This window comes from Taudactylus pleione, unplaced genomic scaffold, assembly GCF_031769625.1.
Source record: "Taudactylus pleione unplaced genomic scaffold, aTauple2 ptg000431l, whole genome shotgun sequence".
Classification (NCBI taxonomy): Eukaryota; Metazoa; Chordata; class Amphibia; order Anura; family Myobatrachidae; genus Taudactylus; species Taudactylus pleione.
Genome location: NW_028284833.1, coordinates 613912 through 640409, shown reverse-complemented (window position 1 = coordinate 640409; position 26498 = coordinate 613912). Strand labels below are relative to the sequence as shown.

General features: G+C 45.8%; 1 protein-coding gene across 3 annotated transcripts in view; it reads left to right on the top strand.

Annotated features, from left to right (window-relative positions):
- LOC148505993 (histidine--tRNA ligase, cytoplasmic-like) overlaps positions 1 to 26498 on the top strand; it is an 80891-nt gene that overhangs the window by 43138 nt on the left and 11255 nt on the right. For all 3 annotated transcript variants that reach the window (XR_015869825.1, XM_088447373.1, XM_088447372.1), the window contains exons 8-11: positions 5537 to 5635; positions 14409 to 14502; positions 22083 to 22210; positions 22291 to 22554. Coding sequence is in view for 2 of the 3 variants with exons in the window: in XM_088447373.1 (XP_088303499.1) it covers positions 5537 to 5635; positions 14409 to 14502; positions 22083 to 22210; positions 22291 to 22554 (585 nt within the window). In the remaining variant the exon portion in view is untranslated. The remainder of the gene's footprint in view (positions 1 to 5536; positions 5636 to 14408; positions 14503 to 22082; positions 22211 to 22290; positions 22555 to 26498) is intronic.

Genomic DNA, 26498 nt, shown 5'->3' with positions numbered 1-26498 from the left:
AGTACACTTGTACTACCCGGCGGCGGTGTGTTTGTTTTAGCAGCCAATGAGAGTCAGACAGACTTTCATTAGCTGCTGCACCCACGGCAGGAGCCGGACTGGAGCTCACTCATGAGCTCCACCTTCCGGCTCCCGCAGTGGGTGATGGGAGAGATGTCTGGTACTGGGGGCACTGCATAGAGGGGGACCACTACTGGGGGAACTGCATAGAGGGGGACCACTACTGGGGCACTGCATAGGGGGACCACTACTGGGGTCACTGCATAGAGGGACTACTACTGGGGGCAAAGCATAGAGGGGCTACTACTGGGGGGCACTGCATAATGGGGACCACTGCTGGGAGGACTATTACTGGGGCATTATCTAAGGGGCATTGCAGAGGGGGGAAGTTATGGGACATAATTGTTTGAGAATGGGAGCAACTATCTGACATAATTAATGGAAGAGGAGGGACAGTTATGGGACCTAATTTGAAATTGTAGGAGGGGGCAGTTATGGGACATACTTGTGTGAGGAGGGGGCAGAGTCTAAATACCACAGTATAGTTTAGTGGACCTCGGTCTTCGTTTAATTTTTTTATGTGGCCCACACTGTGTTAAAGGTTGAAGACCCCTGCAATAGAGCATCCTGGTGTCATCTCTTCCCCAGGTAACGAGGCACACGCACCCAGCCGTCCACATGATGTAAAAGAAAATGTAATTCATCGGACCAGGCCATCTTCTTCCATTGCTCCTTGGTCCAATTCTGATGCTCACGTGCCCATTGTAGGAGCTTTCGGTGGTGCACAGGGGTTAGCATGGGCACTCCATACAGAGCAAGCTGCAATTCACTGTGTGTACTGGGCACTTTCTATCATAGCCAGCATTCAAATTTTTAACCCCTTTGGCTACAGTAGCTCTTCTGCGGGATAGGACCAGACGGGCTAGACTTCGCTTCCTGTGCGCATCAGTGAGCCTTGGGCACCCATGACCCTGTTGCCAGTTCACCGGTTGTCCTTCCTTGGACCTCTTTTGTTAGGTACTAAACTCTGCGTACCGAGAACACCCCACAAGACCTGCCGCTTTGGAGATGCTATGACCCAGTTGTCTAGCCCTCACAATTTGTCCCTTGTCAAAGTCGCTCAGATCATTACACTGGCTCATTTGTCCTGCTTCCAGCACATCAACTTCAAGAACTGACTGATCACTTGCTGCCCAATGTATATCATCCATTTTCAGGTGTCATTGTAATGAGATAATCAGTGTGATTCACTTCACATGTCAGTGGTTTTAATGTTTTGGCTGTTCGGTGTGTTCATGTATTTATTTTTAGCAGAGTTGCGTAATTTCCCATGGTAACGAAAATAAACAACTGAATGATATAAATAAAAGCACAGAAGGAAGTTAAAAAGACAAAATTATGTATTTAGGGAATACATACAATTTGCCGGAGATCAGGATGCCGGCAGTCATAAGACAGACAGCTGCATCCAGATGTTCAGAATCCCGATAGGGGCCGGTAAGTAGCCCCCGCTGATGGCTACCCCTAACTCCCTCCTCCCCGCAGCCTAACACTAACCTTCCCCAGTCAGTGCCTAACCCTCACCTCCAACCCCCCCGGGAGGTCCATAAACCTAACCCCCCTATCCTTGGCCCAACCCTAACTCGAACTCGCATACTTACCATTGGGATTCCGACGTTGGTATCTTGATCTCTTCGGGATGGCGTCATCAGCATTCTGACCGCATCCAGTATTTAGTGCTGCAGGTAATGACATGAGGGAACAGTTGGGGGACAGAGAAGAGAGAGATTGACAGGGATGTGTGTGAGGGGGGTGAGGGGACAGAGATGAGAGACAGGGAGACGGGATGTGAGGCGGACAACGATGAGAGGGGGGATGTGAGGGGGACAGATGAGAGACGGGGATGTGAGGGGGACAGATGAGACTGGGTATGTGTGGTCGACAGATGAGAGAAGGGGGATGTGAGGGGGACAACGATGAGAGGGGGGGGGATGTAAGGGGGACCGAGACAGGAGATGGAGAGATGTATGGTGGACAGAGATGAGAGAAGGGGGATGTGAGGGGACAGAGATGAGAGACTGGGGGATGTGAGGGGGACAGAGATGAGAAATGGAGGGATATGAGGGGGACAGAGATGAGAGACTTGGGGATGTGAGGGGGACAGATGAGAGACGGGGGGATGTGAGGGGGACAGATGAGAGACGGGGGATGTGAGGGGGACAGAGATGAGAGACGGCGATAAGGGGGAAGTGAGGGGGACAAACATGAGAGATGGGGGGATGTGAGGGGGACAGAGATGAGAGAGAGGGAGATGGGGGGGATGTGAGGGGGGCAGAGATAAGAGACAGGATAGGAGGTGAGGGGGACAGAGTTGAGAGACGCGGAGGTGGGGGAGATGTGAGGGAGACACAGATGAGAGACAGGGTAGGAGGTGAGGGTGGCAGAGATAAGAGATGGTGAGATGAGGAGAGAGATGAAATAAAGGGGGACAGATAAGAGTCACTGAGCGAGGGGAGGAGGACACAGATGGGTAGGAAGGGGGACAGAGATGGGGTACAGATATACAGGGAGAAGGAGACAGTCTGAAATGAGAGACAGGTGACAGAGATGAGAGACATTAAGATGGGGAGGGGAGGAATGAGGGTAATAGAGATGAGAGACAGGGAAAAAAATAAACCTACAATGTCTGGCACAATAAATAGCAACTTGGCGAATGACAAGTCCAAAATACTAGTAATAAATATTTTTACTCCGCTCTATCCCTTGGATTATTTCACTATGACAGTGGTTCCCAAACTGTGCACCGTGGCACCCTGGGGTGCCTCAGGACACTTGCAGGGGTGCCTCAGGTTGGTGGTCTAGCATCAAATCAAATTATTTATTGTTAATGTAATGGAAATATGTTGACAAAGAAAGGCGCAAACCTGTCCCCACCACATAACTGAGCCTAAGGATGACGGGTAAGCACAATTTACTTCACTTTACTACTTCACTAAAACTGTTGGGTTAGGGTGCCATGAAAACAATGTTAATATTCTAGTGCGCCGTGATTCAAATAAGTTTGGGAACCACTGCACTGCGCCCTCTTGAGGCTGGAATGCAGCATAGATGTTTTCTACACTGTACACAGCTTTTATCTAAATGTAAGGAGATCTACATGGAAGAGAGAGTACATATGTGCATGACAACTCAGCCCCCTATAGCGATCCGTCTGTTTGAATTATTAACAATTGGATTCCAGGCATGTGAAATACTTGATTTGAAGTCTGACAACTGAACAGCGCAGGAGAAAGGAAGACCGAGATGGTGATGATATTAGTTTTCTGTGTTGGAAACCTAAACAGAAATATCCCCCAGCACACTGCTGTCAGCCAGTGAAAAGCTGACATTCTATTTCTACAGAAGTCTTTGTTAATTATGTACAGTATATTTATAATAGAAGCTTTTTATTACTGATTGGCCGCACAATGCTGGTAGATGTCTGAGGAATTACGCAGATAATCCCTCCTTCTTTTAGAGCTTCTGCTGTTACTTTTATATTAATTTGAGCAACTTTGTTTATCAATAAAAATAAAGAATAAGAGATATGCATTGACGAATGTATCCTTTTGCAGATATCTAAATGTTAAAGCAAGTACATTTATTAAATACAGTAGACAAGGCCAGTTTTATGGTTTTCCATATGTAATAATTGTTGTATTTTACCCCCGGATATACTTACCAGGTGCGTTACATTAAGAAAACAATTGAAACTTCTTCCGTGAAATAGTTTCATAATATATAACATGCACTTGATTGCAGGGGGGGGGGGGGGGTGGCCCACTGAGACATACAGGGGAAGTGCAGGTAGTGACCTTGTTTAATAGCTCAAATTAGCAGCAACCAGAACTTTAAGGCCCATCTTGAATTTGGTTTATGCTGTGCTCTATCTACATAGAAAGTGTATGTTGCGGGGGGGGGGGGGAAATAATTAAACATTCTAAAGAGTTAAAGAAGCTACCCATAGAAACCAATAAGCTCTAGCTACCATTTATCAAATATATTCTATAAAATCATTGATAGAAGCTGTTTGGTTGCTATGCGCAATTTCTCCACTTCTCTACTCTTTAGAAGGTTTTGATACATCTCCCCCTGTATGTCATATGGTAAATAACCCTAAACATGTCGCCTTTTTTTACAATAACTTTATTCATGAACATATTAGTTTATTAACTAAGAGATCTTTCCAACCACATGGACTGATGTTGGATGTTTTGTTTAGAAAACATGGCCAGTGGGTGCTGTGTTCTAGCATAGGTACAAAAGTAACCAGTTGGAATTGGACATCTGCCTTTATAGTCAAACGTGCACTAGAATGATGAAAGCGGATTAGTCTACCTCACATATTTACCTATGCCAGTGGTTCCCAAACTGGGTGCTTCGAATTGGTGGTCCAGTACCAAATAAATTGATTTTTAGTCAGTGTGATAGGCAAACCCAGTGCTAATGATTGCCAATCAATAAATATGTGGACAAAAAGCAACGCAGCCCTATCAACCGCCAGATAACTGAACCCAAGGGTGACATAAGCACAATTGACTTTATTTAATTTTTGTTGAATTTCTCAATAATACACCTTTCAGACATACCGAGAATCCCGGCAATTCTCGGGTTGCCGCGTATGTCTAAAAAGTTCCCGGGTAGCCGACCCTTCAATCGACCAGGGAATTGCCTGGGACTTAAGTCCTGGGAAATTACCCTGCTTATGTCTGAATGGTGCTACCCGGAAATTTACTATTCCCGGGCTGCACCAAGCAGCTTTTACATTGAGTTGGCAGCGCAGAGCGTCCTATAGGACGCTCAGCGATGACACTCACCACCCCCCGTGCCGGTGGCTGTATCGCTGTAGATCGCGACACAGAGGACCCCAGCCAGACACCGGGGACACCCGCCAGCGCTGGAGACCGCCTACAGGTCTCTTTCACAGCGGGCCGCCCCCAATCCCGCTGGACCACAAGGGCAGTACTTTAACGGAAGGGGTTCTATCTCTTCCCTATTGGGGGGGACGGCAAATAGGGGTTAAAACAAATCATTTATTAAAATAAAAATAAAATTAAAAAAATGGCTGGATTGGGATTGGCCGGCTGCCTGCTGCATTTTGATGACCTCATCAGTGGTAGCCGGAGAGGGGATAGGCTTGGAAGGGCAGACGGCAGAGGAGAGGCAAGTAATCTAAAAAAAACTCTGCTCTTGTCTGATAGGGGTCTACCTGGGAATTTCCCGGGTAGACGCTGTAGTGTGAAAGGGGGGTCTCGACCAAATACCCGGGAATTTGCACAGGAGAAATTCCCGGGTCTGAGCAGGAAATTTCCCGGATCGTATGTCTGAAAGGGGTATAAGAAACTTTTGGCCTAGTGGTGCCATGGAAAAAATGCTGATACTATAGGGCGCCATGATTTGAAAAAGTTTGTGAACCACTGACTTATGCCATTAAATGACCCCCACCGCCACACTTACCATGCATTATACTGAATGGAGTACTCTGTGTTTCCCCTAGGTAAATGACAGAAGACTTCTATCTGGAATTCTCAGTGTTTGTGGTGTTCCAGACTCCGAGTTCAGAACTGCGTGCACCTCCATCGACAAGCTCGACAGGGTAAATGCAATCGTTCTGATATGTTTTACTGCTTGTTTTGTGTGTGTTTTTTTTGCAAACTGAGTTGAAGCAAACCTTACTTATATATACGTTATTAACTTTAACCCGAATATACGCGTGGAAATTATTCAGCTTGTTCTAATGGCAGGACATTTCCCTGGCGCTATGTATATATACACTTCAGAAACCAATGTGTCACCGAAAATTGGAATCCATCAGCTCATGATTGCAGAGCTCTTACCAATAACAAGTCTGGGATCAGATATCCATCATAATATGGCATAACTATTACTCAGTACAAAGTGGACATGTCACCAATAATTGTCAGTCCTGCCAGGTACAGATTAAGTTGTGCAGGGCAGATATTAATCTCCTGGTTCGGCCTGTCTGAAGTGTGCAATGATTGAGCGTACTTGTAATGATGCACAAGATGCATAGTATTCCATGGGCTGCATTATGATGAAGCACGCATTGATCTGCACTACAAAGTCTCTTCCATATTTTTTTTTCCTGTTTGCCAAGCAGTGCATTCATCAATCTCTTAATATATTCCCCTGTGAGCCTCTGCTCTGTTTTTGCGAGAGTTGATACATCAGTGTCACAAACAGGTTTTATGGGCGCTGAACCAGCCCCACAGAATAACATAGCAAAATTTGATATTATCTCATGGGAGATAAGAACGTGGTGCTTGATAAATAGCAAACGCCCAGCAGCATAGGGCTCATACTACTTTCTGCGTCTACTACATGTAAATAATTAAAGGTGTAGCCGCCACCTACAAATAATGGAGGCATCTATTTTTCTGGGCTGGACCAGTATGTGTGAGGCGTGGGGCATGAGATGCCTCAGTGATACCACTAGTTCCTAGTAAGTTTTTAGGCTGCATTCTCATGAATGCACACACCAAGGAGCCATTTTATAGACTGGATCATTATTGTTAGCAATGCTTCTTATTCATTTACTAGGAGCTGAAGTGCCTCACACCTCAATCATGTAACTAATCGCTAGGATGAATTATAATTATTGTTGCCTTACCCTAGAACAGTGGTTGTCAAACTCTGTCCTCAGAACCCCACACAGTTCGTGTTTTGCAGGTCACCCAGCAGGTGCACAGGTGTACTCATTACTCATTGACACATTTTAAAAGATCCACAGGTGAAGCTCATTATTTCAGTTGTGATTCTGTCAGGAGATCTGGAAAACATGCACTGTTTGGGGTCCTGAGGACCGAGTTTGAGAACCTGTGCCCTAGAAGATGATAATGTAAATGTATTACTGAGCTGAGGTGCTAAATACCCTATAAAGCATGGAAATGGCGTAACTATAAATTTGGCTCCCCCCTGCCAAAAAGTTTCTGACGCATTATAATCTCAAAATTTCCAATGTCAATGTCGACATTTTGTAGGCGTCAACATTACTAACTTGAACATTTTAACCATGTCATCAATGTCGACCTCCTGCCCTTTAACAATGTTGACATGCCAAACTGCGACATAGGGACTGCATACGGTCACCACAGTGGGGCAGTAACTATGCGAGTGTGTGGCTACCAGGTTGCTTGCCATGCTGCTGCACCATTTGGCTCTCCTTATCTGTTACATTTTCCACAACTCCCCTTTAGCACATACCTCCCAGTGTGTGAGTCGGGGCAGATCGAGGGGTACTAGGGAGCCTGGGATCCTGTACTAGCCTCTGTGACTCTCTCCACCGTTATTTCTCCTCCTGCTTTCGCTCCAAAAATAACCTTATGGGGCATGTATGCTGTAAAGTGATTATCCCCAGCATGGAGAGTAGTCCTTGGCATTACATAATACATTTTTACTTTACGGTGACACATTCTTTAAATCAATGGTTCCTCGTCTTTCATTTTAGATTCATTATAATGATTATTTGACAGATGCCATTGATTTTCCCACACTCACACGGTAAATGTTTAAGTCACACATAATACCAGAATGTCGTAAATCAAAGCTTTTAAATTGCTGTTGCAGTTCCAGAGTTTGTCGTCATTAAATTGCCATTATAAGAGGCTGCACGGAGAGCCCAGATTTTATTCAGTGTTCAATAACATATAAATGAGTGAATATGTACAAAGCAAACTGCACACACTAGTTACAGCCGGCAGTTGCAGGCAGTTCTGTTACTTTATAAGCGTCTACACTGCCATCTCCTGGTCATGTCTGCAACTGTTTACCATTTCAATATAGAGGATTTTGATAAAGTTCATCATAATTTGCTGGCATTCTAGAGAGAAGGAAACATAGCCCTTTTGCCGTTAATGCCTGCTCTACCGGTTTCTTCTATATTGTGTGTATGTATATTGCATATGAGTTTTTAGTTTATTATATCTTTATTATTATGATTCATTTATGTAGTGCAGACATACCACACAGTGCTATACAGCGGATATTTATTCATTCACATTGTTCCTGCCCAAGTGAGCTTGCAATCTAGTTTTTTTTTTTTTTTTTTTACCACAGCTACACACACACCAGCAATATTTACTAAAGTACCATTGTTTTACCACAGTTTTTACGGTGCATTTTACTAGGGTCTTCATCTGTTGCACATGTATGTGCACAGCCATTTTAGAATTGGGAGGGGAAAGTACAACCTGTAGGCAGTAACCTCAGCAACACAATGAGGTCTATTCACTAAGCCTTGGAGAGAGATAAAGTACCAGCCAGTCAGCTCCTAACTGTCACGTTACAGGCTGTGTTTGAAAAATGACAGCTGATTGGCTGGTACTTTATCTCTCTCCAAGGCTTAGTACATAGACCCCATAGTATGAGTGTGCAGATTCTGTGGGAGTCGGTGACCTGGGCATTTGTATATTTATATCAGTAAAACCAGTTTTATTTATTACAATATGCCATTTGTGAGACTGCAACATACTTCCCATTACCAGCGCCGGAATACCGACGCCGATCAGAATCCCAGCACCAGCATCCAAACTGCGGGATGCCGAAAGTAAGTAGCGGGGTTAGGGGGAGGGTTAGGCACTAAGGGGGGAGGGTTAGGCACTAAGGGGGGAGGGTTAGAGTGCTGGGAGGGGGAGGTTAGGTTCAGGCACTAGGGGGGAAGATTAGGCTTAGGCACCAAAGAGGGAGAGTTAGGGTAGGGAGAGGGGGAGGGTTAGCATACCGACCAACAAGTGTTGGTATGTTAACCCTGTCGGGATCCCGGCATCGGTATTCTAACCGCCAGGATCCCGACTGCCGGTCAGTTAGGCATCTCTATCCCACACCCCCTCTTGGCAACCAACCAACTTAGCTTCTACTATTATGGAGGTAATACTGCTTTTCTGGTTCATTTCCCAAGTGAGGTTTTAATCAGCTTTTTGTCAGACTCTACCCTGTAGAGACTCACCATGTAACGGGAAGTGCCTCAATTTTTTTCAATCCATATCTCAACGGGAATAGTTATTATCATCGTGGTTATCCCCGCCATGTATCAAAAATTTCAACAGGGATAGCGCTTTTGATAAAGCGAAGTCCCTGCAAAGTACTTCTCGGCACATTGGAGGAGTCTTTCGTTTTTTCAAAGGACTCCTCCACCGAGCACAGTGTCAGTTTCCAAGAGTCTTTACCGGAGGACGGAGGCTACACTTTTTGGAGGTGTCAGACTGCAGTCCCCATTAGGAATAAAGGGAACTGTGATCTGCAGAGTTAATAAGCCTTTTCCAGGAGTTTTCTGTGCAATCTCCTGCATTAGGCTATTAGTACATAACTGGGATATATAAAATGATGCAGAAACTGTAGTTTCTACATAATTGTATGAAAAAAAGGACTTCATATACCCCAAAATCAGCTAGAGTACCTGGTTGAGATGAATACTTAGGGCAAGGAGTACTACAAGCTATTTAAATGCAAGTTACTAGATCACTACTTAACTTTCATAAGGGTGTCCTACCTTCTGCCGAGATTCATAAAGATGTCAAGCAGATATTGCTGTTGTTATCGACCTGTAATGTTGTGATAGCTACCACCCGTTTATTAAATAAACATTAATGTGAAGCTCTATGTGACGTCTCTGGAAATTGGCTCCTGCCAGGTGCGTCAGCCAGACCAGACGCGCTATATACCATTGTGAGTTGAAGATGATAATATCTGTAGTCCTTTTAACTTGTCTCAGTTTCTTGAAAACCTGGCTTGCCGATTATAATAATTTCTGTAGACAACAGAGAATGTAGCCTAGTTGCCGTTGGTGGGCAATGGTACTATAATGTAAATGTTGTTAAAGATAATTATAAATCAAGTGACCATCAGTAAGCAATCCTCCTTTATATAACCTGCTTTGGTTCACATGCTTTTATTTTTATTTGTTTTGTGAAGTAAGAAAAATAACCAATGTTTACGGCATGTTACAGTGGTATTAAGATGGTTCCGAAACTTTACTGATTAAAGTTTATGGTCTTTTTGTTTGACAATGTACTGTTATTTAAAATAATTTGCCTGCCTAGGAAACCAAATGTGATTCTTGTGCTTGTGTCTGACAGATGAGCGTTCATGCATGCTGGCCATTGTAGAACTACAAGCTACAGCATGCTCACGGACTTTAGTACATACTCACACTTGTAGTGCCACAAGTGGGCACTATAAATTTTGACCCATTATAATACATTAATTAGTAGTACCCCCCGTTTAAAATAAAGAACTAGTACACCCCATAGTAGTAGTAATAAAATAGTTTGTAGTGCCCCCCCCCCCCCCCCAAAAAAAAAAAAAAAATTGTAGTGTTTAATAATATAAATAATTTCCCCCATAATTAATAAATACATGGTGGCTTCAATCAGTCCTTTCTTCCTTGTTTCATCACAATCCTATGAGATTTTTTTTAATCCAAAAAGAGAGTTAAAAAAAATGTATGTATGTACCATATGAATTGCTCCTAAGGAGCACACGACACAAAATGATTTAAGCTCCGGTGAGCCCGGCTATTACACCCCATCCCAAACTACTCAAGGCATATCCAACAGCTTTAAGAGATTGGCCTTGTATTTCATATCGAAGGAAAAAGTTTAAATATCAAAGCATAGCATATCGGATATGTTTGCCATGCTATGCATATTGGCAATCTGAAATCCCCTTTCCCACTGAGACCCAGCTTCCTACTTCTTGCTGTCTCTGCAGCCGTGTTGGATATAGCATATGTCACAGTAGTTAGTGCTGATTCTACAAGGATAGATCATAGGGGTTGGTTATGGATTCCCACTGGTCGGGATGCCACCGGTCAGAATACTGACATTGGCATCCCGACACCCATAGGTAAGTATAGTACTACTAACCCTCCCTCCCCAGTGCCTAAACCTAACCTCCCCCACTAGTGCCTAAACCTAACCTCCCCCTACCCGCACCCTAACCCTGCCTCCCCGATGCCTAAGCCTAACCTTGCCCTCTAGTGCCTAAACCTAACCTTCCCTTCCCGCACCCTAAACTTAACCCTTCCTCCTTAGTGCCTAACCCTCCCCCTAGTGCCTAACTCTAACCCCTGTTACTTACCTTCGGGATGCCGGCGGTGAGGATACTGGAGCCGGGATCCCAACGCTGTCGGGATTCCGGCGCCGGTATTTAGAACGTCTGCATCCGACTACATCCCGATCATACTGGCTTAAAAATTGGTGCTCGTTTATTGGCTGTGGATTTCAGAATTTTATGTGGCATATGCTCTGAAGAGGCCAGTTTGAGTGGTGAGATACTCTTTATTAGTGCTCTGTAATTTATATTTTCTGTACTCTCTTGAGCTGTAACCTCATTGCTGTTTTCACTATAATTCTCTCCTGAGTTGCCCATTCAATATGTACTATTGTCATCAAGTGGCCCTTTTGGGCTATTACAAAGCCAAATCTAATGTAAGCCTTGCTATACTCACCTGAATAATGTTATTCACTCCAACACCATAACCTATTACACCAGTGATGTGTGGTCAGGTGGGGCAGAGCCTCTCCTGTCATACTTAGGTATACTCCAAAGTTTTGACTATAATTATTATTCTAATAATTTTTATAGTCAAAACTCTGGCATAAAAAGTGTATGACAGGTGAGGCATTGCCTCCCCTGCCTACCTTTTCCGCACATCCCTGATCAAAACTCACCAAATTTCCAGCACTATATACTGCTGCACCTTTGTATAATGCCCACGTGGTTCATATATCGCATTGATACCTATATACCTGTGCATACCATACATAGAGAGTGTCATGATGGGCCCGAAGAAGATCAAAGCAGACAAATCTGTTCCGGCAACGCAGCGACTGCTCGTCAAGGCCGTCCTCGTGCCACCCCCTTCCTTCTGCTCTAACATCACCCGCTACCACGACTCAAAGGAATGTGTTACCTTCCTTGTATGATGGAGTCTCCTTAGATCAGGGCTCGACAAATTCCGGTTGCCAGGGCGACCAAATTTTCAGACCTGGCGACTGGATTTTGCAAGGAACACAGAATTCTTTAACATCCCGGTGCGAATGTGGAAAGCCGTGCTGGGATCAAGTGACTGATGCCACAAAGGAGATGTGTCCCCTGCGGGACACATCTCTGGCCGGCGCTTGGATACTGTTTCTAGTCCCAGCGCCGGGTAAGCAGAAGCGGCTGGTACCTGGTGAAGGGACTGCCTCGTCCCTTCTACCAGCGCCAGTGGTAACGTGGCGGCGGGCAGGACTTTGCTCCAGGTGCAGGCTTACCGTAGTCCGTTGCCCAGTAGCCTTGATACAGCGGGGGGTGTGAGGCTCACGGTCCAGAAGCCAATAGGAGGCAGACGTGACGAGTCATCACGGCTCGTCGCGTCATAGCCCTGCCCACTCACAGCGTCTTGTATTAGACGCCACTGAGCGGGAAATAGCAGTGTGGCGGCGGAGGGGGAGGAGACAAGACCTCCCGAAGAAGAGAGAAGCGTTCCGGCGGCCGCAGAAGAGGCCAGAAGACGCCGTGAACAAGAGCGAATATAGGAGGCGCCAGCTGAAAGAAGAAGGCGGCGCTGCTGGCCCGTCGAATGCAGCTGAGGACCTGAGAGGACTGTGGGGTTGGAAAGTGAAAGAGCTAATGAAGCTCTCCCTGCAGCCTCTTCCACCGTAGCAGGTAGGCCCTCTGTGAGGCCTACTAGTAACCCCTCCCTAGACCACCAGGGTTGTCGGGCACTAGGCCTGTGAGGTAAATCAGGCAATAGGCCTGTGTGCATATAGGTGGGCACAAGGCCCGGACTACTTAGTGTTTCATAGTGTTCTGTCCTGGTGTTCTTAAATAATTCACGTCTGATAGGCTTGGCTTTTATAATGCTACATGTATGCAGGGAATGGTTTGGTTTACAGAATACTATTAAATTAGGTCACGGGTTCTCAAACTTGATCCTAAGGACCCCAAACAGTGCATGTTTTCCAGGTCTCCTCACAGAATTACAAGAGAATTAACTGGCTTGACCTCGAGTTTGAGAACCACTGAATTAGGTTGTGATTGCAGTTTGGTAGGCAGTAAGTCAAGGAGACTTAAGACTTGTTATCTCTTATACTAAACTAGTGGGGCGGTACTTGGTTAATAGTGAGTGTGATAAATATCTTGGGTGGATTTTTACACAGGTGGCTTGTTTTGATTAACACTTTCACACCCACATGTCTTGCATTTGCCCAGCCACTACTTCAATAAGCATATAACAGAAGGGATTGAAACTGACATAAGGGGGAATTCAATTAGCCATGAAAAGTTATCCCGGGTGAAAAAGGGAGGTAGCCTCGGGCTTTATCGTCTGAGGCTTTCAATTAGGCTCCCTTTTTCACCCAATACCTTGTGTTAACGCCCGTTAACACGGGTTAACGGTCGTGTTAACACACCGGTCCATGAAAAGTTTGCAGATTCGTACGCTAGCAGGGTTGCGGCACCCGTTAACCACCTATTTATCGGAGATTTATTTTGCCATTGCAGTGGTGAACAAAAAATCCCCAGTAATGCTGGGCACACACTATAGCGATATATCTGCAGACGATGGTCATTCATACACGCTGAACGGCCATCATCTGCTTCTGCCCGCGGGTCTTGGCGGCTGGGGGCGTGTCGGGAGCATGTCCCGCCCCCCTCCCCGTGGCTGCCACTGTATGTGTACGGGCTGTCTGCCTGTACACATACAAGGGAAAAATGAACGAAAATTGTTTACTAAAATCTTTAATTTACTAAATGTAATGAACGATTTTTTTGAACTGCAAACAATTTTTGCATATTCCCTTACTGAAAATCGTTGAGTTGGTCAGCCTGACTGAACTACAAACGTGAACGCGCATGAACGATAATCGTTCATCGTTTTAACTCAGAAAGTGAACGATTTTTTTCAACGATTGAACGATAAACTATATATTTATCGATAATCGTTCAAAAAATCGTGTGTGTATGCGCACCTTTAGTAGTATAAATATCGATGCATTTCTAAGTACATACAAATGCAAGGAGTAAAAAAAAAAAAAAAGTCTCACTTAGGTTGATAAATGTATCTGATTATGCAGCGATATAATTTTCAACCTGACCTACTAGTGACACTTAAGGTCTGGAGTTGATGCGTGAAAAAGCAGACAACTTTTAATCGTAAACCCTGCAGATATTAGCACGTGACCGGCAACAGCAGCCTATCACACTCTATTTATACTCTCCTGATGTCAGACTGTCTGGGTGGCATTTTTTTTTTTTCAATGATTTCTCGTCTCCGTTTATGTCATTGTGAAATAGCAAGTGCTTGGTGACACCTATAATTCAGACGGTTTGCAAAAAAGACTAAACGAGTAACTTATGTATTCCAGATACCTTGGGACAAGGTCAGGAGTGAAATGATTGAAGAGAAGGCGCTCCGACCTCAGACTGTAGACCAAATAGGAGAATACATCAGACTTAACGGTATGAAGTATGGGAACCATTCCTAAAGGTGCTGATGATAAATGGAAGGCAGTGAGACCAAAGGGCATTTTGTGTACCTTCAGCTCTTCTTTTTTGCATACGTTGCAACACAGAATAATTAAGTCTAGGACTGGCAAAAGATTTTATCTAGTGGAAGCTAATTAAAGTGCAGTTATGCCTGTGGAAATACATCAGGAAAAAAAATGTAGAACCCCAGCACATTGAGACAGAGGCATAAATTATGGATCTAATAACGAAATTCTCCAGCCAGGGATGGGAAATATATTACAGGACGGAAAAAGCAGTCAAATAGCCTAGAAAACACCATACATAATCTAGTGTCATATTAATTGGGTATTCTAAACAAAACACTATTGCAAACTCAAATGCTCGACTTGCTTTTGAGAGTATAGAGGAGATGTATCAAACCTTCCAGAGAGATAACGTGGAGAAGTTGCCCATTACAACCAATCGGCTTCTAGCGATCATTTTCTAGCGCGGTCTATGAATTGACAGTTAGAAGCTCTTTGGTTGCTATGGGAAACGTCTCCAATCTCTCTCCAAGGTTTAATACATCTCCCGCAATATCACTTATTGCTTTGTCAGTCTTGTGAGTGTAAAAAAAATCTGTTGGTTTTGGGGGTCATTCAGACCCGTTCGCGAGCAAAGGACGCTCGCAAACGGGTCGATATTGCCCCACTGCGCATGCGCACTACGGGCTCTCCGTAGCTCCGGGTCTCGCACCAAAGGGGGCGTGCTGTCGATGTTGATTGACAGCACGCCCCCTTTGGTGGGCGTGCCGGGGGCGTGCCTGCCAGACGGAGGCGCTCCCATGGGAACGCCTACCGTCTGAAGCTGGCCCCACTGACATCACTAATGATGTCAGTGGGAGTGATTTTGGCTCTGATAGAGCCAAAATCACTCCAGGGCTTGCGGCAGCGAGACCCTACAGCAGTGTCTCCGTCGCAAGCCCGATGGTCGCGATGGTCAAGACCATCGCGACCATCATCAGGGACGCTTGCATAAGCTGTGGGTGGTAACCCAAAGCTATGCGAGCGTCCATGAGGACGCTCCTAAAACAGGTAGGAGGGCCCTGATTCAGAGCCGAGTGCTCTGGTCAGAGTGTTCAGCTCTGAATCAGGCCCTTTGTTCCCAATATTAATGTCATTCTCTTAAAGCAAATATTCTAATTTGATTATTTTATAACTAATCCTAATTAATATGTCATTTATATACCTTTTTAAACTCATTACTAAACCATTGATAATCCACTCGCAAAAGTGATAACCCGGACACATGCCTGTTCAAATACCTCAAGGACATTTATATTCATATCAAGAAAGACAGCGCGCAAGACGTAAACTGAATGAAAGAGTATGTTTGTTTGGTATCCGGATAGAAGATCAACAGTCAATAGGTCGACACCAGATGGTCAACATACAATAGATCAACAGGTACGAAAGGTCGACAGGTTCAAATGGTCGACACATGTTTTTTATGTTTATTTCAACATTTTTAAGGTTAGGATGAGGGTTAGGGTAGAGTTATGTTGCCAGAGGGGACGGTTAGGGTTGGGTATTAGGGTGAGGGTTAGGTTTAGGCACTAGGGGAGGGTTAGGGTTGGGCACTAGAGGGAGAGTTAGGGCCGCATTCAATTAGGCTGCTTTTTCGCCACTGATGTCATTTTCGCTAATTCCACTTATCCACGTATTCAATTTGTCCGACTTTTCGCCGGCGCACGAAGTTTGCGCCTTGTAACCAGCGGAAAAGTTTCACCAATGGATACCCGGCGGAAAAAAGTGCAGAATTGGGGTTTTGGGGTGCAAAATTGCAGCAACCCCCCTAAACCCTTTTTACACCCCCCTTGATGCTAATTGCATCAAAAAAACACTAAAAAAATACAAGGGACACCCCAAAAAAGCACTTTGAAAAAGTGGGTGAAAAAGTTCAAAATGCAAAAACTAGAGAAATAGCCTTTGGGGGGGTCTGGGAGTACGGGGGAGGTGTTTTTTGGATTGCAGGTGTTTGCTGAAGGTGCGTTTTTGGCGCTTTTTAATGCTTGACTTTAGCAACTTTAAAATATGCTTGCACCCATTTTCATGTACCCCAAATTTCATGGGACTACTTATTTTCCCCCAAAAAAGTTGCTAAATGCTATTCTTCACCACTGACCCAAAGATGCTAAATAGCACCTATTGAGACCATTCAAAGACCCCAAATACCTTCAGTAGGCCAATCGGAGGTACCCATAGTGAATCCCCATGTCAGAGCATCTTTTGGGGGGTGTCAGGCTGATTTCCCCAAAAATGACCTCACTTTTCACTCATTTCATTCTCACCAGGTCCCGGTTTCGACGATTTGTAATTGAATATGGGGATAAGCGGGGGCGCGTGCGATAACTTTTCGACTACAAAACCTCCGATTTCGCTCCTAATTGAATACAGGCTTCAGGGTTAAATTACAAATAAAACCACAATTTTTGTGGCGACCATTTGAACCTGTCGACCTTTCGTCAGTCGACCTTTTGACCTATTGCATGTCGACAATTTCTTGTTGACCTTTTGACTGTCAACCTTTTAATTCTTCATCTTTTATACCACACCCCTTCATTTAACAATCAATATTCGAAAGTGTTGACACATAATATAAAACACTATAACGGTGTGCATGCAAGAAATTGTTTAGGAGAGTGTTTATATTACATAAACAGTCCAGAAATAGTAAGTTATTAGTTATAGCACTAGCATATATGCTTATTGGATCATTTCAATGGGATTAGAATTGCAGCCTCTACAACAATTGCATCTTTTATAGCATTTTAATAGCCGTCATTTGTTTGCTCTTCCCCTGACATCTTACTGATGCACCTCTTTCCAAGGAGCCAATAAATTGGGATTGTGACATGAAGTTTCTTCTGTTATGTGTCCTCTCCCCGCTCAGCTGTCCATGATTTGTTACTATATGGGACTATTCTACAGTGAAAGAACTTTCTTATATACATTTTGATTAAGATCATGATTAAGTTGCACTTTTGTCCCGACTCCAGACTTCAGTTATTTGTTGGTTATTTAGATCATTGCTATGACTCCTGGGGTCTGCCAGGCAAACATGCAAACGCTCTTGAAAAATCCATTTGTATTTTTACAGGGCCAATGCTCCTAGGACGAGGTAAGCTTAAAAAGAATAGATCAGCTTTTAGTACAGTAAGGGGCATATTTACTAAAGATCGATTTTAAATCGATTATCATTGATTATGTGTTTCTGGGGCTTAATCACACATTTACTAATACTTACAAAACACAATAAAAAATTGTCTTTTTAGTATATGTGTGGTTTAGTCCCAGAAACACATCGATTTTAAATCGATTAAAATTGACCTTTAGTAAATATACCCCTAATAGTTTTCTTAATACTGGAAGCATTCACATAACTTTGATGGAAAATAGTAATGCTTCACAATGCCCAAACATTTGAACCTCACTTAAGGAATTTTGGCTGATGATGTTGCAAATCATTATTTATATGTCCATGTTGGCAGGGACGAAACTAGGATTTTTGTCACTCGGGGCAAGGCAGTAATGTGGCCATATCTATAGACTCCAGCCTCTCACCTCACTCCCACTGTGTCCCTCCTGCAGCAGCCTCTCACCTCACTCCCACTGTGTCCCTTCTCCAGCAGCCTCTCACCTTGCTCCCCGTGTCCCTCAGCAGCCTCTCACCTTGCTCCCCGTGTCCCTCCTCAGCAGCCTCTCACCTTGCTCCCTGTGTCCCTCCTCACCAGCCTCTCACCTTGCTCCCCGTGTCCCTCCTCAGCAGCCTCTCACCTTTCTCCCTGTGGCCCTCCTCAGCAGCCTCTCACCTTGCTCCCCATGTCCCTCCTCAGCAGCCTCTCGCCTTGCTCCCCGTGTCCCTCCTCAGCAGCCTCTCACCTTGCTCCCCGTGTCCCTCCTCAGCAGCCTCTCACCTTGCTCCCCGTGTCCCTCCTCAGCAGCCTCTCACCTTGCTCCCCGTGTCCCTCCTCAGCAGCCTCTCACCTTGCTCCCCCGTGTCCCTCCTCAGCAGCCTCTCACCTTGCTCCCCGTGTCCCTCCTCAGCACCCTCTCACCTTGCTCCCCTGGCTCTGGTCGCAAGCCAATCGGAGCTTGTGGACCAGCAGCCAAATTCGAATGACGGCGGCGCTGTGTCTTTTAAGGGCTGTGGCTGCTTGCAGGTGCGACAATAAATCCATACCTGCTGCCACCCGTGGCCCCCTCTGGCCATCAGCCCTTCTGGCATTTGCCAAAACTGCCAGAAGGCCGGTCCGGCCACCCCTGAATTCCATCACCCGAGGCACGTGCCCCTCTAGACCCTATCCTAGTTGCGGCCCTGCTTTTGGACAATTGTGTAACCTAAACTAGCCAGGTGTACCAGCACATGCACAACCAGATACGTACCAACAAACATTATTATCATTATTATTTTTCATATAGTACTGTCAGGGGCCCCAGTATGTATCCATGCCTATGACCAGACACACACAGACACACACATAATGTGTGCGATAAAACAGATGTGCTGCACAAAGCTGACCGATATCCCATTTTAGGTTGAAGAAAACATAATCTGATCAACAAGCACTAATCAGTCTTAATAATCGTAATGCTAGGCAAGGATATTGCAATCATCAAATAGCAGGAAAATGTATATGTGGATTTCCTAGCAGACCTATGGAGATGGTTTAGTGCTGTTTCAACAGAAGACCAAGGGGTATATTTACTAAAGTGAGAGTTTTTAGAAATGGAGATGTTGCCCATAGTAACCACTGAGATTCTACTTAACATTTAACAAGCACCTTCTAGAAAATAATAGCTTGAATCTGATTGGTTGCTATGGGCAACATCTCCACTTCTTAAAACTTTCACTTTAGTAAATATACCCCCAGGAATCGGTGGGCCACTAGAACAGTCCCATAAATACTACTTCATAAGAGCTGTAATGTCACTGTTTTTGTTACCATGTTAATAAATGTACTATTGTACGGATGTGTCCTTTCTCATCTAGCCTCAATACGCCATGCAGCGTGATATGCCTGGCTTGGGTGAGCCGCCAGGTCCTGTGAGACTCTGCTACTGTCTGGCGTCTTTTTTGTGCCTTTTTTTTTTTTTTTTTGACAAACATGCGTCTAAGTCGCAATGCGATGCGGCTAGGATGCAGCAGGAGACTGCTGACCAATTTTATATGTGACACTTCTATATCTGTGTGCAACTAAGCCTGAAAACGGAACTTTGTGTGGAAAATAGCTGCGGCTGCATCGTAGCTCTTCACATGCTGATTCCGAGACTGTCGCACACAGATATACAAGTGTCACATATCAAATTAATCAGCACAGTCTCATTGCGATTTAGATGCATTTTCGGCAAAAAAAGATGCCTGGTGGTCAGGGGCGTATTAAGAGAGGAGGGGCTCTGTGTGCATTCCCCCTCAGGGGCCCCCTCCTCTCTCGACGATGGCCGGCAGACGACTGACTAGTCTGTGCCCAGAGTCTACTGCGCATGCACAGGTAATTTCCCTACTGCGTATGCGCAAAACGCCAGATAAATGGCTGTGGCGGGCATTTTCCGAAAACGTTTTATGCAGGGATGGAACAGCCGACGCGGGACTTCAGAGAGGTGAGTATTAGAAAATATGGGTGCAGGGCGTGTGGCGTGGGCCCCACCAGACCCAGGGGCCCGTGTGCACAGTTTTAGATACGCCCCTACCGGCACTAGCAGAGGCTCTCTGGACATGGTGCACCAGGAATGGCTGTTTGGAGTGACTGCAGCAAAGACGAGTGAGGACACATCTGTATGTAGCAGAATTCATGTACCAGAAAGATACTGTGGGGTCCATTTATTAATGATCACTTTTTCAATGTGATCAGGGCATGTCAGTACCGCCCATAGTTGCATTGCAAAATGCGATCATAACGGCCGGATGTATAAACCGGCACAGGCAGGGAGACGAGCTTTGAGAGGAGCCCGTCCCTGCAATGTGGATGGAGTGCACTCGGGGCTGCTGCACATGCGCAGTCCCGCGGACTGCACATGAGCGACGCCCATTGCCGACGGAGAGTTCCGGAAGATCCCTCCGCCATCTGATAATGCGGTAAGTACCCATAGGCTACAGCGGCTAACGCTATTTTCAGATGGCGTTAGCTGCTGGTGCCAATATCGGGAATGCTTTGCATTCTGGATATTGGTACATTTGGCAGCATCGCATCCCCCATAGAAACCTATGGGGGAGGCGGCTGCCAGCGGCAATGGAGGGATCGCAGCAGGTATCGGAGATCCTTGATACATCCGGGGAATACTTAATAATTGAGGTAAACCCCCAAAAACGTGTGTTTTCGTTTATTTTCCCTCAAATATTCAATGATAAATGGGCCCCTATATCTTCAGTGCATATCTTTACTATTTTTCTTTTTATCATATTGACCATTTTACAGTGCAAAACAGTAAAATGATAAAATAGTGCAGTGTGGCACCTTGGTTTTTTTGATAAATTCAGCTGGTAAATAGACGAAAATTGTATTAAGTCAACTAGTGTTGGAGTATCGGGTATTACATCCGTGATTACTTTTCTGTTTGCACAGAGAAACAGCAAGTTTAAAGGTTGTTTTCAAATAAGTCCATACTGACACATTGACGTGAATGTGTGACGGGGGCGTGCGTTCCCCATTCACCCAAATATGGCAGCATGTAGTGATTTTGACTCTACTTTTTTTTGTCTCTGAAAGCCCTAGGTGTAGCTTTACTAAAGCTTCAAAAAATTAAGAGGCGATATAGCGCATTAGCAACCAATCAGATTTTAGCTATCATTTCTCTATTGCGTTCTAAAAAATGATAGATCTAATCTGATTGGTTGCTATGGGTGACACCACTACTTGTCTGTTTCACAAGTTTTTGTAAATCTACCCGTTAGTTTTCAAAGTGCCAATCTTTCATTTTTTTTATTTGATTTCTGGATGTCCGATATATCACTTCTGATTTTTTTTTGTTTTTTTTAAATACTGCAAAATTATTTTCATCTGCATGTGTTAACAATTAAAATGCTGTAATTATCTAAAGATTGGTAATGACATGCCAATAGTAGTGCTGACATTCATTGATAAAACAAAGGTATTGTACGAGAGGTACCTTACAGTACTTCACAATTGTGACGCCTTCTCTTTATGTGACTGTTGCCTTCTCGGTGACAATTGTATTTATAAGCTTGCTATGCAGGGATATATGCCATTTATTTATATTTATAAGCTTGCTATGCAGGGATATATGCCATTTATTTATATTTATAAGCTTGCTATGCAGGGATATATGCCATTTATTTATATTTATAAGCTTGCTATGCAGGGATAGCAGCCATTTATTTGAGCACCATAACTTATAACAGTAAAACGTACATATGAGAAAGCTTCAAATTATTGTACCATTCAAAACTATATACGTTTACTGACAGAACCATTTCTCTCTCTAGCACAGTAACGTGCAGATTTATTTTACCATTTAAGTTCCATCAAGCGCATCAGTACACCACAATAAATGGAGATGGTTTTGTCTTCTTAGGTGGATTGGCCGTGATGGACCAGCTGTGGAACGATCCCATGGTTTCCCAGAATGCTCTGGCCATGGAAGCGTTGAGTGACCTGAAACTGCTATACCACTACTTGGATATCTTTGGGGTGGCAGAGAAGGTGTGAACATCCATTGTTATTAAGGCATGTGATCATGGACCTTTCTGTGTCTTACATGTAACCAGAATTTCTCCTGGTAGGTCACTTTTGACCTTGGTTTGGCCCGTGGATTGGACTATTACACTGGAGTGATTTATGAGGCTGTACTGCTGCAGGACCGAGGAAGACCACCGAGCTCCCAGAATGCCACAGCTGCCGGTAACGTTAGCCTCGGCAGTGTAGCCGCAGGGGGGCGCTATGATGATCTGGTGGGGATGTTTGATGCCAAAGGCAGTAAAGTACCATGTGTGGGGATCAGCATTGGAATCGAGAGGATATTTTCCATAGTAGAGAAAAAAGAAGAGGTAAGAGTAAAATACATGAGTAAACGCAGCCATTTTATTTCTATATATGACCCTGGAACCACTTACTGTAGTTTACCTAGGACCTACTATAGGAAGTGTCATATATTGTATTTTGTTCCCCTGCAATTAGTGCATACCAGTGTTAGGGTTCACTTAACGAGCAAGTAGAAGGTATCTTGTTCTCAATTCCTGGAAGAATCTACTCACTAGCACGCGTCTGGGTAATTTGGAATTGCACAATTGTGCTTCAGTTTGTTCATTTATGATCTACAGACTTATCAGTGACAGATCTTAGGACTGGTGTGACTACACTTTCCCAGTGTGCTCAGTAATCATCAGGAGGTCGTTATGTAGTGGACCAGGGATGGGGAACCTCAGGTCCGGGGGCCTTATAAGACGCGCAGAGTCATTTGGTCTGGCCCTCTGAGTTTTTCTCAGAGTGTCGCCTGGAGCGTCCTTAGGACGCTTCAGATGGTCACACCGCTGCCCTTACAGCTCCCTGGAGCATCCTCAGGATGCTCTGGGAATTGCTGTAATCACCGGCGATTGTGGTATCGCCCCCGTGTGACATCACATGGAGGGGGTGTGGCCTGCACCGGGCCGCGAATAATGTTATATACATCGAAATGGCCCTCGGCAGAAAAAAGATTCCCCACCCCAATAGAAGACTTAATGCTGGCTACCTTAATCTGACATGCATGAGAGGTGCTAATCATTGCATTGGTTTCACATTGTAATGTGTTGTATTGTACTGTGGGGTCTATGCACAGTTAGGTGTAAATAAAATGTAAAAAAATTAGCCATTTGCACCTTGGCAAAACCATGTTGCATTGTTGTTGGGACAGATTAAAAATCAACATACAGACAGAAAGTTGGCTGGGTTTGTACCTAGGTTAATTCCACATTTCAGTGTAAATACAAAGCTGACCAGTATATGTTGGCTACATGCAAAAGCAGTCCGTATCTTCCCTGCTTGCAAAGAAAGAAAAAAATAAAGTTTCTACTTCAGGGTCCACAGGATACCTTGGGGTATAGGTGATGACGTCAGTCATTGGGCACCATAGAGTTAAGCTTTCAGCCTCCCAGGATGCACTAGGGTCCCCCTCCTATACCCCGCCCCCGAGCCAAGGCATCTCAGTTTCGTGGGGTGCCTGGCCGGAGTCGGATGCACCTGCTAGAGGGGGGCTTAGAAGAGCCCCTGAAGTTTTCTTCATTGCAGCTATGGCTGCACATCTGGAAGTACAGCATGGACAGTCAGTACTGACGTCCATGCTGTTTTCCCTACACCCCCGCCGGTACCAGAACGCCGGTACCGATCCGGGGATGCTGGTAAGCATCTGGGGTCACAGCTAGCGGTGACCCCAGATGTTCTGGGCCATGGCCGGATCTAAGGGGGACTACAGGTAAGCAGCAGGGGTCCCGCGGTGGGACCCTGTTGAACATGGTCCAAAAGTCCCCAGGCAGGGGGCTCCCTGGGGACCGGCTGCAGCAGTCCACTGTCCCCCCTGGGACAGTGGACCGAGGCAGAGCGGTAGCGCTGCGGTGTCCCAGGGGTTAAATGCATGCCAGGGGAGCGCGCCTTCCCTGTCTCACAGCCGACGCCTCCCCCGCTGCACACAGCCCTCTCTGCACACGCCGACTGGCTCTGTGGCAGCGCTCCTCCCCCAGGCCAGCCTCCTCTATGCTCCTCGGTGGCCATCTTCAGCAATGCATGGTGAACGCTGCTGGAAGTCTTAGACGGAGGCATCGTGGTCTGGGTCCCCCGGCATACCTCTCCTCCGCTTGGTCAGGTCTGTGTATGCAGCGCTTTGTCCTACCAGACTCTGTGTCTGCGTAGTTGAGTATCAGCGCTGATAGTGCAGGATTTAATATTCTGTGCATTGTATGTGACTGTGCTAGCGCTGCTGCCTGTACTTTACTTTCTTACTGTCAGCCTTATCACTGTCCCTGTTCTTTCTGCTAAAGCCCTTGCGGTGCGGTGCTTGCAGGGTGATTCTCGCTATACTAAGTATTGGTGAGATGGGTCACATACTTACCATCATATCCGAGAGTGACTTTCCTCTTCAGCTTCAGTGTACTACGTGTAAAGTACCTATAGCGGAGGGGGAGGGTAGCGCGAAAGGGCTATGCCGGCAGTGTTATTTATTGGCGCGGCCAATTACGGTCACAGCACCGGTACAGGAGCCGCCCTGGGCTTGTTTCGCCAAAGCGCTTACAACCCTGGTGGGCCAGTTAGCTCCGCAGCCTGCGTTCTCACAGATGGGATTGTCCCAGCAATCAGTGGTGTCGTCACCCATGCAGGGTTTCCCAAGACAATTGATGGTACCCCACAGTCTCATTATTTCCCCTCCCCAGGTCTCTCAGGAGCCTGCGTGGGTTAATTCCCTGACTAGTTCTGTACAGCACTTGTCGGATGTGTTACAAGGGGAGTCTGTGTTGCGGCCACATAAACGGCCGGTGGCGTCTATGTCTGCTCCTTATGAGGATGACGACGTGACGTCTGATGATGGGGAGATTCTGGATCTTTCGGACCAGGAACCTCTCCGTACTAAAGAGGCGGACGCTAGGTCCAAGGTGTATATTCCTGGACTTATTCGAGCAGTCCGCACAGCTTTGGTGATTGAGGACGAGGATCCTCCGGTGTCCAAATCTAAATATGCCTTTTTTAAGGATATTAAGGGTGACGCCACAGTGTTTCCTCTTTCGGGTCAATTGGTGGACCATTTAGAGGAGGCGTGGAAACAGCCGGGCAAACGGTACCAGCCGCATAGGCATTTGGCGGTGGCTTATCCGTTTGCGGATAATTATTTTTCTAAGTGGGAATCCCCTCCACAGGTGGATTCTCATGTGACACGCCTAGTCCGTAGTGCCACATTACCCATGCCATCCATGTCTTCCCTAAAGGATGCTACGGACCGCAAGGTGGAGATCTGCCTAAAGTCCGTTTATTCCCTTGCAGGGGGGGGGGGGGGGTATTAACGAAGCGGCCTTGGATATCAGCACCCTGGCGTCTCGGATTTCTTCGGCAGCTGTAGCTGCTCGTCGCACCTTATGGCTGCGATCTTGGAAGGCGGACGCAGATTCCAAAAAGGGCTTGGAAGCGTTGCCTTTTAATGGAGAAGTTCTATTTGGTCCGGACCTGGACAGAATTGTAGCCGCACTGGCGGCAGCTAAATCGGCATGTCTCCCGTCTGCTGCAGTTCCTTCTGGTTCAGGTACATCGTCCTTTCGGCCCTACAGGGCCCAGGGTAGGCATAAGCCGCAGTCCTTTCCCCGACAGGCTGGCTCCAAAAAATCGGCCAAGCCCCGGAAGCAGGCCTGGAGTACCAGACGTCCGGCCCCTAAGCCAGATGACAAGCCTGTGGCCTGACGGTCCGGGCCTCCTTTTGGAGGATCCCAAAGTGGGAGGCCGCCTGCTGCAGTTCGCCCGGTGTTGGTCAGTCACCACGACAGACACTTGGGTTCTCGAGGTGGTTTCTCACGGGTACGCCCTCTCCTTCTGGCACAGACCCCCGTCTCGATTCTTCACCACGGGTCTGCCATCAGACCGGAACAAAGCCTTGGAACTGCGGAAGGTCTTGCACACTATGCTCCAGGCTGGAGTTATAGTGCCTGTTCCATTCTCCCAGAGGGGCCAGGGTTTCTATTCCAATCTCTTTTTGGTGCAGAAACCCAATGGGTCGTATCGTCCGATACTCAACCTTAAAGCTCTCAACAAGTCTTTGCGGGTGCCGAAGTTTCAGATGGAGACCCTACGGTCCATCATTCTGGTGCTGGAACCTGGGGACTACATGGTGTCGTTGGACATACAGGACGCTTACCTGCATGTCCCTATTCTATTACGTCATCAACAGTTCCTCTGGTTTGCAATCCGCAACGACCACTTTCAGTTCCGGGCGTTACCATTTGGCCTGGCGACAGCACCACGTGTTTTCACCAAGGTG